The sequence below is a fragment of the Danio rerio genome, chromosome 22 (assembly GCF_052040795.2).
Source record: "Danio rerio strain M-AB ecotype USA chromosome 22, GRCz13ab, whole genome shotgun sequence".
Lineage (NCBI taxonomy): Eukaryota > Metazoa > Chordata > Actinopteri > Cypriniformes > Danionidae > Danio > Danio rerio.
In genome coordinates, this window is record NC_141042.1 from 14,647,027 (window position 1) to 14,664,869 (window position 17,843).

At 36.3% G+C, this 17,843-nt stretch overlaps 3 protein-coding genes across 5 annotated transcripts in view; 1 reads left to right on the forward strand and 2 right to left on the reverse strand.

Moving 5' to 3' along the window:
• aox5 (aldehyde oxidase 5) overlaps positions 1-5,058 on the reverse strand; it is a 35,346-nt gene extending 30,288 nt beyond the window's left edge. Inside the window, exons 1-4 of one of the 2 annotated variants that reach the window (XM_087303215.1) lie at positions 4,903-5,058; positions 2,314-2,344; positions 1,293-1,350; positions 149-245 (exon numbers count right to left, since the gene is read on the reverse strand). In XM_087303215.1, coding sequence (XP_087159341.1) covers positions 149-245; positions 1,293-1,320 — 125 coding nt within the window. In that variant the 5' untranslated portion in view covers positions 1,321-1,350; positions 2,314-2,344; positions 4,903-5,058. 2 annotated transcript variants of the gene reach the window in all.
• Positions 4,147-13,235, forward strand: bzw1a (basic leucine zipper and W2 domains 1a). The gene is given in 12 exon segments (NM_199708.1): positions 4,147-4,238; positions 4,984-5,056; positions 6,634-6,810; positions 7,124-7,218; positions 7,352-7,417; positions 7,541-7,676; positions 7,761-7,870; positions 11,493-11,663; positions 11,761-11,907; positions 12,049-12,187; positions 12,328-12,450; positions 12,524-13,235. Coding segments are annotated over 11 exon segments (1,260 nt in total). The 5' UTR covers positions 4,147-4,238; positions 4,984-4,992; the 3' UTR covers positions 12,556-13,235.
• On the reverse strand, positions 12,625-15,901 carry si:ch211-246m6.4. Of its 2 annotated transcripts, XR_015521796.1 has the most exons (3): positions 15,232-15,901; positions 14,701-15,011; positions 13,339-14,609 (listed from the first exon to the last, which is right to left on the reverse strand). XR_015521796.1 is itself a non-coding variant. In XM_087304091.1 (2 exons), the coding sequence occupies exons 1-2, from the start codon at positions 15,778-15,780 to the stop codon at positions 14,979-14,981; spliced, it is 582 nt and encodes a 193-aa protein (XP_087160217.1). In that variant the 5' UTR covers positions 15,781-15,901; the 3' UTR covers positions 12,625-14,978. The 2 variants fall into 2 exon arrangements, 1 of the variants encoding a protein (XP_087160217.1); XM_087304091.1 differs by having other exon boundaries at positions 12,625-15,011.
• Between the last annotated feature and the right edge of the window lie 1,942 nt (positions 15,902-17,843).

Below are 17,843 nucleotides of genomic sequence, written 5' to 3' on the forward strand. Positions count from 1 at the left end.
CAAAATAAAAAAAATCATGTTGATTCAAGTATTTGCTTATGTAAATTGAAACTATTTTCGGATAAATTATGTAAAAAACAATGTCTTTCATTAGTTTGTTTCATTTAAAGCTTTAATGCTGCTAGTTTGATGTATTGGTGAAAGATACAGCACGGTGTCCTGGAGAGGATCATATCTGGACACCATCACAGTGCAGGCTCCACACCCCCCTCCACCACAGCCATATTTTGCGCCCGTCAGACCCACTGAATACAGAAAGAGCACATAAGCATAGAAATGATATGATTTACTACAATTACACATATTACATTACAGTACACACACTTAAACATAAATGTAAATTGTTATATGAAAGTTAAAGGAACAATTCAACAAAAAATATGCATTCCCAATTTAAACAGAATCTGTATGAATTCCTTAGGATGAAACAGAAAATCTGACAATTTTTTTGTAACTATGCATGTTAGCCATTTACGTTAATGGCTTTTGTCAACCGTTTAATTAACATTTCAATATGGATCTTATCTTTAACAATCATACAAGCACAGGGTGATTAAATGGTGACAGAATTAACAGAACTTTCACAACCTAAAAGCGCACATGGTAATGAAAAAATGGAGGAATTGTTTTATGTTTGCTTTAGCTCTTAAAACTTTCAATTTGCTAGCAAAAATGTGCATTCTTCCAAGAAACAAAAGCTCTGGAATTTAGTTTTTCTCCAACATATTTGCAAGCTATAATTTTTATCATTAAATATAGTTGCAAGCCAATGTAGAGTAAAAATCTGTTTTTGTTGTCAATATACTTTTTTTATTTGAGAAAAATGTTTTGGGTAATTGTTTATTTTATCTGAAATGTCATACATCTTTATGTTGATGGTATATAATTAAAAATGAACTGCAGCTCCTTTAAATGGGAGTTTTTCTGGTTCTTTGATCTTTCTCAGCCTTTGGTCTGAGCTCTCGTTGGTTTGCTTTAGTGTAGCTAATGTGCATTTCATGGTGGTTAATCCTAAAAACAATTGAACAGTTTTTAAAAGATTGACTGTGCAGGCTCAATAAAGTGTTTTCCAGAATATTTTATCAATACATTATTGGCACGTTATGAATGCAAAAGAGAAAGCAAAAGAAATTTAATTTAATAGTCCTCTCAATCATTCAATCAAGTAAATTAATTTTTACCATCACTTCTTTAGGGCATCTGCTTAATGTAAAAATATAGTTCATGAAATATTATAGAAATTAAACTTCTCTAAATTTTGAGAAAAGTTGTCATATAAAAAATAACCCTACCTTTCCTTCTGAGGTAAGCCAGTAACATCTCTTCTGGATCAGCATTCTTCTCCACGATCTGTACATACAAACAACAGAAACACAAACTAAATACAATATAGCACAATTTTTTGTTTTAACTGTTGTAACAGATGTATTCAGAATTTTCTATCTGTTAAGAAACCAAAATCACTGTCATGAATATCAATTTTGTTGCGGTTTGACTCTAAACGTTTCTTAAATTATACTTGAATACTTTTTATACTTTAGTACACCAGGTAACGTAAATGTTTATAAATTGATGTTTATATAATGCAAATTTGGTAGCGAGACAACATGAAGTAAGCTTACGCTTTTTATTAGTTGATAAATTATCGTTATAGATTCAGCGTTAACTGGATATGTGAATATTTAACTTGTTTGATTAAAAGTTAAAGGGTTTGGGTATGGGGTTTATTAATGTTAAGAATTACATTATAATTTTGGCATCTTTGGTGGTTTATGTTAGGTTTAGAAATTGTTTTTATCATTGAAGACTTCTCAGAGATACTAAAAATATCAGAATAGATGAACATTAATGATATAAGAGTTTAAGCCTGTATTTGTGTGAGATGAATGAACATGTGTAAAGCATAGAAAATCATTTTCATGGCGTCATCATGAGAGGAATAATGATTCTGCTCGCTGGCCTGCTGACTGTCATGTGCCACAATTCTGATAAGCACGGTTGGACACGCCATTTCCTGTTGGTGAACTTTGGTTATTTATGTTGACTATAAGAATGTGATTCAATTCAAAAATGCACATTTACTCCCTTTAGAAGTCATAATAATAAAATCTGCTTTCTTAGCAGCAAATTGAACTCTAATTTCACATTTATTCATAAACATACATGTAAAGCCACCATGGTATATTAATAATATTATGAACTGTAATCCATTAGCACAATAAAAAGTCAAAGAGACTGCACAATTAAAACGTATTAAATATATCTATTTCTGTAAACATGATTCAAGTAGAAGTATCTGTAATGGAAACATACCTTTTTGCCATTGATGTAGAAGACAAGTTCACTGTTCACAGATAGAGAAGACATGGTGAGATGAGAAGGTTCGCAACGAAGATGCTCCTGGTTTACTGACCATCAGCTGAATGAGCGGTGAAGGGACTGATATCACATGTTAAATGCTTTGCCTTCATTTTCATGGTTAAAATACAGGAATGCGTGAATAAAGTGTTTTTTTTTTCAACTACTGGTAACATAACAGTTCAATAATGCAATATCACATGAATAGCGATGCAATATGGCAGTGCATTGGCAGTGCTGTATTGCATATATAACCACATTGCAGGGCTTTGGGAGTAAAATTGCATGTATAAAATAGTTTGATGGCACAATAAATAAAAATTTAAAAAGTCCTATGAAAATGTCTTAAAAACCCTTGAGGAACTACTTCGGCTACGAATTTACATGTGAAGTTGACTATAGGCTATAACTGTTGATCAAAAGTCATTGCTAATTTTGAAAATCTCCTGTTAGGACTTATGAATTATTTTATTGCATTATGTAGAGCAGGGGTACCCAAACTCAGTCCTAAAGAGCTAGTCTCCTTAGAATTTAGCTTCAACCCCAATTTGAAACACCTGATCCAGCTAACCAAGCTCTAAACTTCCAAGCAGGTGTGTTGAGGCAAGTTGAAGCTAAACTTTGCAGGACACCAGCCCTCCAGGACCAGGTTTGGGCATCCCTGAGAGTATAATGGCTTATTAATAAATAAAACAGGGTGTTGCTCACGTATGATCTTAACACGTAACGTAATAAAACAGCATCAGTCAAACTTTATTTTAAGGTATAATTCTCACTATTATTTAATTATTTTTTATGATTTTTGCTTCAATAAGCTCTTAATTTGCTTCTTGTTATTAGTTATTGTTGTGGTAGTTTTAAGTATTAGCTAGCATTATGGATATTAAGAATATAAGGCTAATTTAGGATAAAGCACACTTAACACTGGCCTATAAGTGTCACAGACAGTGTTATTTTTTGATTTGCCTTTTTTTTTTTTAGGTGTCTTAAGCTTAAATGAGATTTAAGGAGGAAACAAGGGTGTTTAAACCTCGTGGTATGATTTTCCACCCACCAACACTTATTATTCACTATTATTCAACTAGCCTTAAAGCATACAGTCTTTGAGATAGCATATGGTCCAATTGAATGCATAGGGATATGACATTTCTGCCTCTGAGAGGAGAAAGAATGATACAAGTGAATGTGTGTTTGTTGGTTCGATGTGTTCATCTATTGGTGTAGAGAACTGAGAACCATTTTGAAAAGCATGGAAGAGAGAGCAGAGATTAGTATTATAATGTATAGGTGGACCTGTACATCATTCAAATATTTTTTCAAATTATATACATAATATTCCCTTTTTTATTCATAAATGACATGGTTAAATCATTATGTCATAGTATTTTATACGTTTATATTTAGTACATAATCTAGAATGATAATAAACAACGTTTTGTGAGTTAACCTCACAAAAAAAAAAAAAAAAACTTTATAATAGTTTGCTCTTTGGTGATTGATAAAGAAATCACACCCCGCTTTACAATGGTATGAGTAGATTCGGAATTGCGAATCCCTGTCGGCAGGGAGGGGTGATCTTTTTAACATTTTCCAAATGTGTTTTGACACGAGTATAGTTTTGACTGTTATATGCTGTTTCACATTTTTATTTACGAGTAAAAAGTTTTGAATGTACAATTTACGCTATTTCATTTGTATAAAACATTTTAGCCCCCGCAATTCCCTGTAATAGACTGGTCCATTGTTTTTTGCACAGTTCTTCTTCTGCGCAGGCGCAGCAGTCCCTTACCATCCGGGAGAGTTTGTGTCGGGTTCGGACCTGCCATTGTCTTGCTTTGTTCTTGGGTTCAAAAAGCCGTTTTTTATCTGCATTCATTTCGGTAAGACTGTCGTACGTTTTATATAAATGTATTAAAAGTGTACGTCCTAATGTTGAGTTGTTGTAAATCCGTGTTTTTGTAGGATGCCAGTTTTTTTGGACTCACGTTTTTGATCAGCTGTTTAAATCATGATGGCGGAGCTCGCCACATGAAAACGATTAAATATAAACAATAGAATCTTCATTAGCTTCATTTTGACGTCGTATATTTCTCAATTGTTGGCTGTTCGTTCATTTAAATTTGAAATCATTAAAAACGGTGATTGTTTGTGTTTTTGAAACATTAGTTGACATTAGGCCTCGTTTTAGCCGGTTAGCTTTAGCGCGACACCGGCGCGTGAGTTGCGGTTCTGACGGTATACGTTTTAAAATTATAACGTTACTTGAATGCTTTTTTTAATATTTTAGATTACCAGTTTGTGTAAATAATGTTTATAAATTTGTTTATATAATACAATTTGGTAGCGAGACAACGTGAAATAAGATTACGCTTTTCATTAGTTGGTCATTTAACGTTAACGATACAGTTTTAGTGTTAACTGGATATGTGAGTATATAACGTTAACCAGTTTTATTAATAGTTAAAGCAATGTATAGGGTTTATAAATGTTAAGAATTATACATTCTATTTTTGCCATCTTATATTAGGTTTGGAAATGACGTACGTTTTGCTGCCACATCCCCATGTGGTTGTTGTGCACTTTCTTGATATTCACTAATATTCTTTTTTTTTTTTCTTTTAATAGGTGTCTTTTATGAATAATCAAAAGCAGCAAAAGCCAACGCTTACCGGCCAGCGTTTTAAAACTCGGAAAAGAGGTAAGCAACCAAAGAACCATTCGACCCTTTATTGCTACATTTAAACTGGGAAAAAAATGATGGTTCACTTCAATAGTGTTTTGCCATTTTAAAACAACGATAATCGATGTGATTCAAAATAGAACTGGCAGAAAAAGCATTTTTTTTGGCCAAAAATTGTTGCAATGAATAAAAACGGAAAGTTTAATTTGGTTAAACTGTGGCCAAAGGGGAATCATGCAGTGTCTTGTTTTATAGCTTACAATAATAACTTGTGTGTGTGTGTGTGTATATATATATATATATATATATGTATATATATATATATATATATATATATATATATATATATATATATATATATATATATATATATATATATATATATAAATGTATTAGGGCTGCACAACATTAAAAAACAAATAATTTATTGTGCCATGAATTTAAATTAACATGATGACAAGTGAATCTAATCAAAGAGTTCATAAATGTACTTTTTTATTTTTTTTATTACAAAAACCTGCGTAAAATATACAAAACTATATAAAAATTAAAGCGCATATAAAATGAATACCAGGATACATGAAATAGTGCTTTATGGTTTTGAAGTATAATGGTCTTATAAAGTCTTCAATCTCAATCCAAATTTTAGACCTTAAAGTCTTCAATTTACTGAAAAATTGTGTTGTTGGTCTTATTCTTTTTAAATGGGTCTTAATTTTCCTTTGTTAATGTATTGCTACCAAATCTGGCCATAATCACCAACATTTATCTCAAAACTTGAAACTATATAAAAGGCCAATTTTTAGCTCTATTGTAATTGTTGTATTGTTTTCTTTACAGTAACATTTGTTTAAAATTTCTTTATGTCCTTACTGCTAAAGATGCCGACCTGGACAGATAGTTGTGCACCGATTTAGTTTATTATACTTTTTAATTTTTACAATTTTTTTTTAATAAAAAAAAGGTTTATGTTGGGGGAAAAAAAGTGTATGGATACAAGTAGAGTTTGTGTGTGTGTGTGTGGTTTTTTTTTTTTTTTTTAACAATATTTAAAATATTTGGCTAGGAAATGCTATCTAAAATATATAAATGTATTAAGTTATATTTTTTGGAAAGGGCAAATAAAAATCTTTTCCATCTGGGCCTTTTAAAAAGTTTTTTTTTTTTAGACCTTTATAAGTCTACAATTTAATTCATAATGGTCTTTAAAAGTCTTACATTTAACTGTGTGAAATCTGCAGAAACCCTGATGGCAGTTGAGTTCAAAAATTCTATCAAATGTAAAAAGCCACCATATACTCTTCATTGTATAAAAAAATATATTATTTGTTAAGTCTTAAACTTTAATTAATGGCCTAAAAGTTTAAACTCCCTTGCAAATTTTGTAACGGGCCTTAAACGCATCTAAACAAATAATAAAAAAGTAAAAAATCGCACGTTTTAACGTCTTAGATCAGATCCTGTTCTGTTAATCCTAACATGAGATTACGATTATTGCAGATTGCATAATCAATGCTGAAATGATATATTGTGCAGCCCTGATTAATTATGTGGAAGTATTGCAGCTCATTGTAAAACATTTTTGCATCTTGCAGATGAAAAGGAGAGATTTGACCCTTCTCAGTTTCAAGAAAGTATTGTTCAAGGCTTGAACCAAACTGGCACTGATTTGGAAGCGGTTGCAAAGTTTCTTGATGCCTCCGGCGCCAAGCTCGACTACCGTCGGTATGCTGAGACACTCTTCGACATCCTGGTGGCTGGAGGAATGCTGGGTAAGTTGCCGTATATGGCTTTATTAGTGTATAGCAATAAATGAATGATCACTCGTAAATGGAAATTTACTTAAACAAGTTTAACATACTTTTAAAATTATTTATTCTGTTGAAAACAAGATATTGAGTTTTGGGAAAAAAAGTAATTGACATCCATAGTAGGAACAAAACTTCCTATAGATCTCAGTTGATGCTATTTTTAAGTATATCTTCCTTTGTGTAAATAGAAACAAGAATCGAATTGCTTTAAATCAATTGGAGGACGAGTAAATAACCATTTTTGGCTGAAAAAACAATTGTGTTTTTTCCTCAGCCCCGGGAGGGACTCTTTCTGATGACTTGACTCGTACGGAGTACTGCCTCTTCACGGCAAGTGAAGACCTGGAGACCATGCAGGCTTACGCTCAGGTATCCACCATTCAATCCTGCCTATCTGGAGAAAAGTCTCAGATTACGGGGCTTGTTTTACATTAATATCACTACTGCAAACTAATTAGCTTCCTTTTTTTTCATGTGTGAACATGTTTGGCTTCTGCTGTAGGTTTTTAACAAGCTGATCAGGCGTTACAAGTACCTGGAGAAAGGGTTTGAAGAGGAGATTAAGAAGGTAAGCAAAGTTGTTCAACTAAGGATTGTAGCATATTTGTTATGCAAACAAAGTCCTATGTTATGCATCTGGAAAGTCCCATGATTTCCTCACCTTTTTTTTTTTTTTTTTTTCAATTCACAGCTGTTGCTGTTTTTAAAAGGGTTCACTGAGTCTGAAAGGAATAAATTGGCCATGCTTACCGGAATCCTGCTGGCCAATGGCAATATATCCGCCTCCATCCTGAACAGCCTCTTTAATGAGAACTTGGTTAAGGAAGGTAATGACAGACTTGGTTAAACATATTAGATTATCTTTCAGAGTGAGGGATTGATGAACTGACTCATGCTCTGTTTTATTGCAGGTGTATCTGCCGCCTTCGCTGTGAAACTGTTCAAATCTTGGATTAACGAAAAAGACATCAACTCAGTTGCTGCTAGCCTGCGTAAAGTTGGCATGGACAACAGGCTAATGGTAAATGTCATGCATGCAGACTCAACTGAAACAACACTTGAATCTCAAACGCTCAAAAGATTTGCTTGATTTCTGATGTAAAGGTGATGCTTCACACATTTAAATTAGCATTTACTCAAACTGGTTTGGAATGATTAGGGTGAGTTTCTATCTGATATTGAGCAAGATATTTTGAAGAAGTTTGAGAACTGGGGCCTGTTTCAGTAAGGAGGTTCAAACAACTCAAAGTTTAAACTTGAACTCTGAGTTGATTTACTGAGAGATTAAAAACTCTGAGTTTTCGGTTTCAGAACAGCTGATCTGAGTTGGGTCAATCAACTTCGAGTAGACCAACTCAGAGTTAAGCGTGCGCACCGTGACTATAAAAAGGCATTATCAATGGAGCGCAGACATTACGAGTGACTATGGCAACATCTTATAAAAGAGATCACCATTTCTTTCTCCAGCTGAACTTGATGTTCTCATGCAAAGTTATAGCAAATATGAGTGTGTATATATTTGAAAAGAAGCAACCATCAGTGAAGAAGAGACAGTTAGCGTGGGAAAACAGCTGCTCAAGTTAATGCCTAATTTCACTTTTTAAGTATTTAAATATTTAAGTATAATAAAATAAGTAATGTAATTTGTGACGTTTATATATTTTTTCTAAACTTTTTTTTATACATTTATTAGTTTTAAATGATTTAACAGTGCACTTGTGTGTCTGCCTTTTTTATTGATCTAGTGATAGAGGTTAATATAACATTTAGAAGGTAAGCAGTACTAAAAAATTTTTTTAGAAAGAATAATAATCCCATTAACCTAGTTACATGCATGTCGAAGGTGAATTTAATTTATTTATTAAAGGATAAGCCATTCTCGTACAGTTCTTCTGTGTGTGACTAAAATGTAGGCAATAGCTATGTTTCCATCCAAATATATTACATAAATGTATGTGCAAAACTGGAATATTGCATAAAAGATGCGAATAAAATTCCATCCAAAAAGAAAAAAATTGTCACTTTCTGATTAAACTGGCACCAAATATCAACAGTAAAAACAGAATTTACTGTGGTAGATTATTTAGCCTAATTAATGTACTTGCGCCTCTGTCAGAAGACAATGCTGAAACACAATGAACACATGGGGGCGTCTGAAGCCATGAGACGCGGAGACTCTTGACACGCACCAGACGTTCGGAGGTAATTAATAATATACAATAATACTAAAACAGTAAAGGCATTTTAGAATGACTAAAACAATATTTAAGACGTGTTGCAGTGTGCTCAGCCTGCTGGTTTGTTCATTTACACACATTTTCATTATCATATGATCATGATCTTTTTTTTTTTTTAATGTACATACTGTAATTTCAGTAAAAGTGTTTCCATCGTAGTTTATGCGCACATTTTCTGTCGAATAAAAGTTTATCCTACTCAGTTATGCACGTTTTTTATGCATATTTTAAAAAGTTATGTGCATCATGACATTTCCATCAATCGTTTTTATGCACGTATCCAAAATAAGCATAAAAATAGGTGGGTGGAAATGTAAGGCTAAGGCGAGAAATACCGCTTCGTCTTTAAAAAAGGGGAGGAGACCGACAGAAACTCTGAGTTTAGAGAATAAAACCTGCTTCTGACCAGGTTAGATTCACAGAGTAAGTTACCACAGTTACTGACTCTGAGTTAAAGTTACCTTTCTTTCAGAAACAGGCTTGACTTACCCTGCTTTCTCGAGTTTAACAAACCTGCCATTTTGAAACGGAAAACCCAGAGTTTCTCTCATTTCAGGGTTAAAATACTGAGTTTTCAGTTAACCTCCTTTCTGAAACAGGCCCCTGGTAGCCATTGACCTAAAATATAAGCACAATCTTTTGGAACACTCTGATTCTGGGGGTCACTCTTCTAAATAACATTGTTCATATTTTGCTGTCCATTTACATTTTTAATCAGAGTTGAAGTTTCTAAGCATTTATTTACTAATTGCAATCTCTGTATAACAGTACCGTCATCCTTAATCACTTATTTTTGAAGAATTTTTTTAGGATAGATGAGCACTCCATGTTACAAAGAGATTATGAAAAACCTTTACGTTTTATAAATTTTCCCAAAAGAGCATCAGAGTTTGCTATTAACCTTATAAAAATGTACAGCTGAAGTCTATTAGCTCTTTTGTGAAACTATCATTGTTCAAATATTTTCCTAGTACTGCTTGTATTTATCAACCCATTTAAACATAATACTTTTAATTACAAATTTTTTTTTTCCAAGTTATTTTGCAAGATACAAGTATTTGGCTTAAATCCTCCAGCAAGCTTTAAAACAGAGTAATGCTTCATTAGTTTGCAGCACAGTGCAGTAGGCCTAGTTCACTTTCGCTTTTAACCTGCTTTGCAGAACAAACCATGAGCTGCCATTCATAATGCACTGTGCTTAATGACAAACTTTCCTGTCTGTCTCCTTGGGTGATTTTTAAAACTGCTGGCACAACGAATATATAGTTAAGCATGTCATCACATCTATGATGACCTGAGATTTTGCTTGCTTTTTATTTCTTCTTTTTTTTTTTTTTTTTTTTTTTTTTTGAGGAATGCAGCCGTACAGCAGATCAGAAGGACTGCGCCTGTAATTATCCATCTGTCCAAATAAAGCGCATTGTGCAGCATGCAAATGTGCACCTACAAGCAGTGTTCTGATTGGCTAAAGTAGACGTCTCATGTCTGTGCATTCTAGACGTAAACGCTCTTTCTGGCTATCTTCCTTGCGTTCACAGCACAGCATTCCGGCAAATTACCGGCAATCTTACAACTTCTTTTTTCAGAAAATAGCCAAAGCGAATTTACTGTTGTTTTTTTTAAAGCTCCTGTTCACACAAAGAACTCTCTGGAAAATTTTGAAAGGGACTTATGACTGCCAGTTTCCAACATTCTCCAAACACTTGTGATCACGAGAGAGAGAAAAAACAAGGGTTTTAATCCATTCGACCAATCATAAGTTAATTTAAATTGTGAAAACTAACAGTTCCAAATTCTCTACTGATTTGGTTTACACATTTTAAAAGTGATAAACAAGTTTTTGGTGTTAATCTTAGTGTAATTTTTTCAGACTTTTAAAATATTTACAAACCTGGAATAAAACCAATATGAAAACATGTAATTTAATGTGAATGTAAACTTCAATATGAAAACCCTAGGTTTTCTGAACCGTTATTAGGATAACCTTGAAGTTACAGAATAAACTCTGTGTTTAATGCATTTTAATAAAAACTAAGCCTTGATTGAGCCAGGTAATGTATAAAGGATCTTTTTCCTATTTTATTTTTGAGTTACTTAAAAATTGATTTCTATTAGATTTACAAGACACCCTAAATTCAATGATGAAATCAACTGAGGGGGTCAAGTACGTTGTGAGATTCTTACAATCGAATTTGATTAAGCATTCCCTACCTCAGAATTGTAAGGTCAAGAAAAATCAAACCAGATATGAATTCAGATTTCTCTGTTCATTAAGCTGATTTCAGCTTAAGTTTTGTTTTCCAGTTGAATATGTTAGAACTTTTCATGCAATTCATGATTCATGTTTCAGTAATGATCAGTGTGTGAATGATTTAATTTTGTTTTAAACCTGTCCACTTAAAACAGGAGCTGTTCCCTGCCAACAAGCGTAGCTGCGAACATTTCTCCAAATATTTCACTGACGCTGGGCTGAAGGAGCTTTCTGACTTTGCTCGCAACCAGCAGTCCATTGGAGCACGCAAGGAGCTTCAGAAAGAGCTGCAAGAGCAGATGTCCCGTGGCGAAACTCTCAAAGATGTACGTTTTACTTAAGTAGTTTAAAAACACTAATAGCTTAAACACTTGACTGTTTTTATTGACTCTGGAGGTTTAATTGATCTCTTTCTCTCCACAGATCATTGCCTACGTTCGTGAAGAGATGAAGAAAACTAGCATCTCCGAGCAGACAATGATTGGCATCGTGTGGACCAGTGTCATGAGCTCCGTCGAGTGGAATAAAAAGGAGGAGCTCGTCACAGAGCAAGCCATCAAACACTTGAAGGTATCCACAACATTCATGGAAACATCATTCAATGCATTTTCATCCCAAAAAAATAACATTCACTCACCCGCAAGTGGTTTCTTTAATCTATGCGGAGTTTGATTGAAAGGTTAATCTCATTTCTTTTTGCTCATTTTCCAGCAATACAGCCCACTGCTGAAGGCCTTCACCTCACAGGGCCTGTCTGAGCTCACACTCCTGCTGAAGATCCAGGAGTACTGCTATGACAATATCCACTTCATGAAGGCCTTCCAGAAGATCGTGGTGCTTCTTTACAAAGGTGTCTTTTCAGTAGTTCTTCTTTTTCAAATCTGTTCTCTTGGGTCTAAGGCTTGGTTTTGTGCAAAAAAATCTAGGCTGTACCAAGGTTATGTCTGCTTTGAAACTCATCATTTTTCTTTTGTTTTTGGCTGCTTGTAGCTGATGTTTTGAGTGAGGAGGTGATTTTGAAGTGGTACACAGAAGGCCATGTGGCCAAAGGAAAGAGCGTCTTCCTTGAGCAGATGAAGAAGTTTGTGGAATGGCTGAAAAACGCAGAAGAGGGTAAGTTTTTAATCACATCCCCTCAGATTTTGTGGATGGATTTGATAGTTAAAGTTTCCGTGTTATCTTTCAGAGTCTGAATCTGAGGAAGAAGAGGGAGACTAAAATACCATGTCAGCAGAATGTTTTGTTACAGAAGTGCTTGTCTTTCTAATTTTTTTTTTTTATTTTGCCTTTTTTTTTTTTTATTTATTTTATTTTTTTTTGATTCTACCTCCTGTTTTTTCAAACCATAACATTTAGATGTCATTTAAGGGCTTTATAACAAATGGTTAATTTTAACAGATTTTTCTAATAAGGTTTACACTTAAGATAGCACAAAAGTTGTGGTCAACCTTTGTAATTATTTACTCACTCAAGGAACTTTTAAGTGTTGACACAGTTCGGACATCTTAAATTATTGTTCTAGTGATTCCTTTATGAATTGACATTCCATTGAATTAGATCAGGCTGCCTTGTTTGCTTTTAAGACGCCCTTTTCTATATGGTATTGATGCCTTCATGCCCTGTCATGATCAGTGTTCCACAAAGGGAATAAACGGTCCTCTTTGTCTCATCGTGATGTTATTGCCAAAGGGTTGAGTCCTTCTCCCATAACATCCATCGGCGTTCTGTTCCCTGCCTATCAAACTGTACAGCGCTGAAAACAATTTGCAGATCACCTGTAAAGACCCTTAAATGACTCCCAACCTCTTCTATGATGTACCTCCATCTTATTCGTCACCAGTTTCTTTAATCTGACAAACTAATTGACTTTTTTTAAGAAATAAAGATCTAGAAGTATATTCTTGGCTTGTTTTTGTTATTTATTTTAATTGTGACTTCAGATTTGTTTTGAGCGGTGTGTAGGTTCTTCCACCAGGGGGCATCTGAAAACCAGAATGCAGAGACTTTTTCAAAAATATTTTAATGATTTGAGTCATGAGTACAGACTTTTTTTTTTTTTCTTGTACAAAAATACCTGATCATTAAATAGCAGCTTGATGTTTTACATGTGCAAAGGACCTTTTTTTTAAATTAAAAGACAGTTCAAGTATTAGAATATAACAGGCCAGTTTGTATCTTTCATTTCAAATGCTTAAGCAGGCCATTTGTTGTATTTCAACCTTTATTTGGGTAAAAAAAAGTGCAGTTATTTACAAATTGTTTAAGCCTTATCCTACAGCATTTATAGTTCAATATGTGGTGCTTTTTTCTTGGTAGTGCACATCCTTAATACAAGTAAATGCAAGTCATTCTGCACAATCAGAAAAACCTACGAGCTGCTGTTTTGACTTGTGCAAGACGCAGGTAAACACGTTGCATAGAAATGACTATGCTGTACATAAGTTCACATCGCAGGTGTAGAATCTGAAATTACAATAAGGGTTAGGCTCAAATTCATCATTGCTATTTTATGTAAACAATGTATTTGGAGGTTTAGCAAGTGATATAGTAGTGAGCTTATAGCACATGTTACATTTACAAAAGCTTGTTCATCGGCAACTTGGGGCATATTTTGGGGCATTTGTTAAAAAGCAGCTTTCTCTTGAAGCCCATGCAGGTACAGTCCCCACTAATGTTCAGCTTAATGATTTGATTTGGGAAAAGTGCCTTAGCATTATTCTTGCTATTTGCTGTTCTTGAGTGCAGGATTTGGATATTGGTGCTCTAAGTGTATTATACAGACTCAAATCTGTGTGAAGTTGCCCTTCCAAGAGCAAGATAAGGCACCCTGTCAAATGCCTTTCTGCAGATAAAAAAAATGCCAAGTCATTGTGTAATTGACAGAGCAAGGGCACAATGTAACATGAACAAGCTTTTGCCCATTGCAACCCCAAATAGCCTTTTCCGAAGTGCACACTACAAATTACGTCACCAACGTGAACTCCTACTGGGTCATGACCCAGGGCTTGTATTAGGGATTATGTGCCTTGTTCTCAAGACATGAAAGATCAGGTTCTCATCATGAACTACTTCCACCTTTAACATTCAGTCATGTGCCGCTTGAACTTTCTGATAAATATTTAGCATGCTTGCCCATCCCAAATGTTCATGCTGAGGATAGAATCTTGTTTACAGTCTCTCAAGAGCCATGTTGGGATCGTGGTCCATGCGTCGATGTGGAGACAAGAGGGAGGGGATGTGATTTTTGCCCGCTGTTGTACTGACAGCGACCACTGCAAACCACAAGGTTTCAGTTACCATCATGTGACAGGCGAGGGGCAGACACAAGACTGTTTTTTTAAGGCAAGGGATGGTGTCGCTTACTATATCTGATACTGAAATAGCCTCCCACCAGGTGCAACTTTACACATATTCTCCGGTTACATTAACCAAAACAGTTGATAAGGTGGACACCCCTGAAGACACAGGGATAAAAAAAGTGCAGATCCGTGTCTCCATGTCACTCCTTTCGTCTGTCCTCGTAGATAAAATAAAAAAAAAAAACCCAGCAAAACGTCTCTGTGCAAGGCAATATCTCTTTACATGTAAACATTCAGAGGTTGAGAGCTCATACGTAGCAGCGGTCAGTCAGAGAACTTCTGTCACGCAGTTGTGTGCTTTTCCCCATCTCGAAGCTGCAGAGGTAGACGATCATTAAAATGTGTTAGAATTTACACCTGCAGCATTTTTCACTTATCAGATTGTGTGAAAAACATAGGCTTGCTATCTTGCAATCAAGCAACTTGCAGAACTGCAATTAAAATCAAATTTTGCCAAGCAAAAGAGTTCCCAAATACTTCAGTTCTTGCCACTCTTATCTTCATACAATCAACAGGCAACACTTTAAAGACTCACCATTTTCCTTTGGTTGCTCAGGCAGAAGGTGCAGATGGGTCGGACTGGTGGGGATTTAAGGTTGGCATTGCTTTGTAAGATGTTGTGATATTTCAGACAGGGTTGCCCGTCCCTGCAGTCCTCCCCTAACAGAAGCACATTGGCCAGGTGTGAAATGTAGCTCGATGCCAATCGTAGAGTCTCAATTTTTGACAACTTCCTGTCGGCCGGCTCCGTTGGGATAAGGGTGCGCAGAGATGTGAAGGCAGTGTTGACGCTGTGAGTGCGGTCTCTCTCCCGGGCATTCGCTGCCTGCCGTTGTTTGCTCACTCCTGCAAGTCTGCGGCTCCCTCGGCGTCTCCTGACCTCTCTATGGCCCCTGGTGGGGCTCCCAGCTCCAGTGGATTTCTCCGAGCTGTCGCTGCCGCTGTCCAGATCATCAGGGTCGGAGGGCAAGCTCTGGGTATCGTGTGCGGGATGTGCGTGAGCTAGCCCGTGCTCGCCTGTACTGGACTTCATGGCGTGCAGAGTTGTTGTGGGTAGTCCATGGCGTAGAAGCTGGCTGCCCATGGTGCTTTAAGCTGAGTGAAAATAGCAGCCGGGGGCAGCTGCGTCTGATCCGGTGTCCAGAGATCTTCCGTGGCCCCGTGGCACTTCAGCATGCCATTTCTTGAATGACTGATCCCTTTCTGGATTTGTCCGCCACCATGTGGCTGCGAAAAAGGATGGACAGGTGGAGCTGGGGGCCACCTGTCAAGCCCCAAAGAAGGAGGATGTATGAAGATATAAATAAGTGCACGCACTTGCACATGCACAGGGATTTTTGTGTTTGTTACACCTTTGGCTTAATATTTGACTACCAGGTCCTTTGGGTAACCTTGTACAGGGTGTCAGGATGGTAGATCTGCTTTCCATAAGAAGGCTTACCTCAGATTTTGGCCTTTCATTCTAGAACATTCATCCCTCGTTTATAATATTGTTTGTTCATACTTGGTACCTTAAAAATGTATCTACAATTAAGCAACCATGTTCTGTTTCACCCAGCGCTAAATTTAGCGCAAAGTTTACAGACAGAGGCTGTTGTCGTTGCCTGTAAAATTCATATCACATGGGCTGTGGGTCACACCAGGTCCAAAAGGAGAGCGAGAGAGATGCAGCTGGCCGCATAGAGGGCAGTGTTGCAAATTTGACAGAATGTAGCTTACAACACTCATTTCAGAGCTTGTAGATTCACTGTCCTGCACATTTATGCTTGGTTAACTTCAATCTAACGCAACTAAATATGCTAGCGAAGGTCTAAGGGTTACTGCAAAGCTACAGGAAGATGGGTTTTCATCACGGTTGGATCAAATTCTGCAGGACTGAACTTGGTTAACCCTGACCTATTTAAAATGCAAGCAAAAAGAAGAATGGTGAAGAGTTCTTTTCCTCAATCTGAGTATTTAAAGCTGTGCTTTTAGATGTACTGAACATTACTGTCCCAAAGATTATCATTTGAGGGATCTTCAAGGTAAAGTCTATCCTGGGGATTTGCAACTAGCGTTAGCATGTAGGTCTCAGCATTAGCACTGTATAAGGTGCTCTCTCTTTCCAGCTGCCCTCCAGTTTCTCTTTAATGCCCTGCCTGACTGAACGGCCCAGGTGTTTTCCTGTCTTCCATATTCACACACTGTGGTCCCTCTTTAGATGCAGTAAAAATACCAGTAAGTGTTTACTATACCTATGTTGCATTGCTGCTTGTTTTATGCTTGTACAACCCTGTTAGACTATTAAGTTTAAAAAACATTTTATCTTTAGAATCTATGATTTAGTTCAGCACGTCCAATCCTCCTCCTGGAGGGCCATCATCCTGCTGGAGTCCAACCAAGTTCAAAAGACTTTCCTTGAGGTTTAATTTAACTATATATTATTTGCAGGGGATGTCATGGTGGCGCAGTGGGTAGCACAATCGCCTCACAGCAAGAATGTCTCTGGTTTGAGCCCCAGCTGGGTCAGTTGGCATTTCTGTGTGGAGTCTCCCTGTTTTCGAGTGGGTTTCCTCCGAGTACTCTGGTTTTCCCCACAGTCCAAAGACATGCGGTGTAGGTGAATTGAATAAACTAAATTGACCGTAGTGTATGAGTGTTTCCCAGTGATGGGTTGCAGTTGGAAGGGCATCTGCTGCATAAAACATGCTGAATAAGTTGGTACCTCTGTGGTGACCCCTGATTGATAAAGGGACTAAGCCAAAAAGCAAATGAATGAACTTTGGGTTGTGGCCTCAAGGAACAGGTTTAGCTTTAATGCCTCCAGCTCAGGGGTCACCAATCTTGTTTCTGGTGGTTCGGTGTCCTGCAGGGTTTAGTTCCAATTTCCCTCAACACACCTGCCTGGGTGTTTTAAGTATACCTAGTAAGACCTTGATTAGCTTGTTCAGGTGTGTTTGATTTGGGTTAGAGCGAAAATCTGCAGGACACCAGACCTCCAGGAACAAGTTTGGTGACCCCTGCTCTAGCTTAATTAGACCAAGGGTAGCCAAGTTAGATCATGGGCAGCAACAGTTCTGCAGAGTTTTGATCAAGCCTTTGTTAGGTTTCTAGTAACCTTTAGATCCTAATGAGTGTAGTCCACCTTTAGAAGCAGGTGTTCACTTC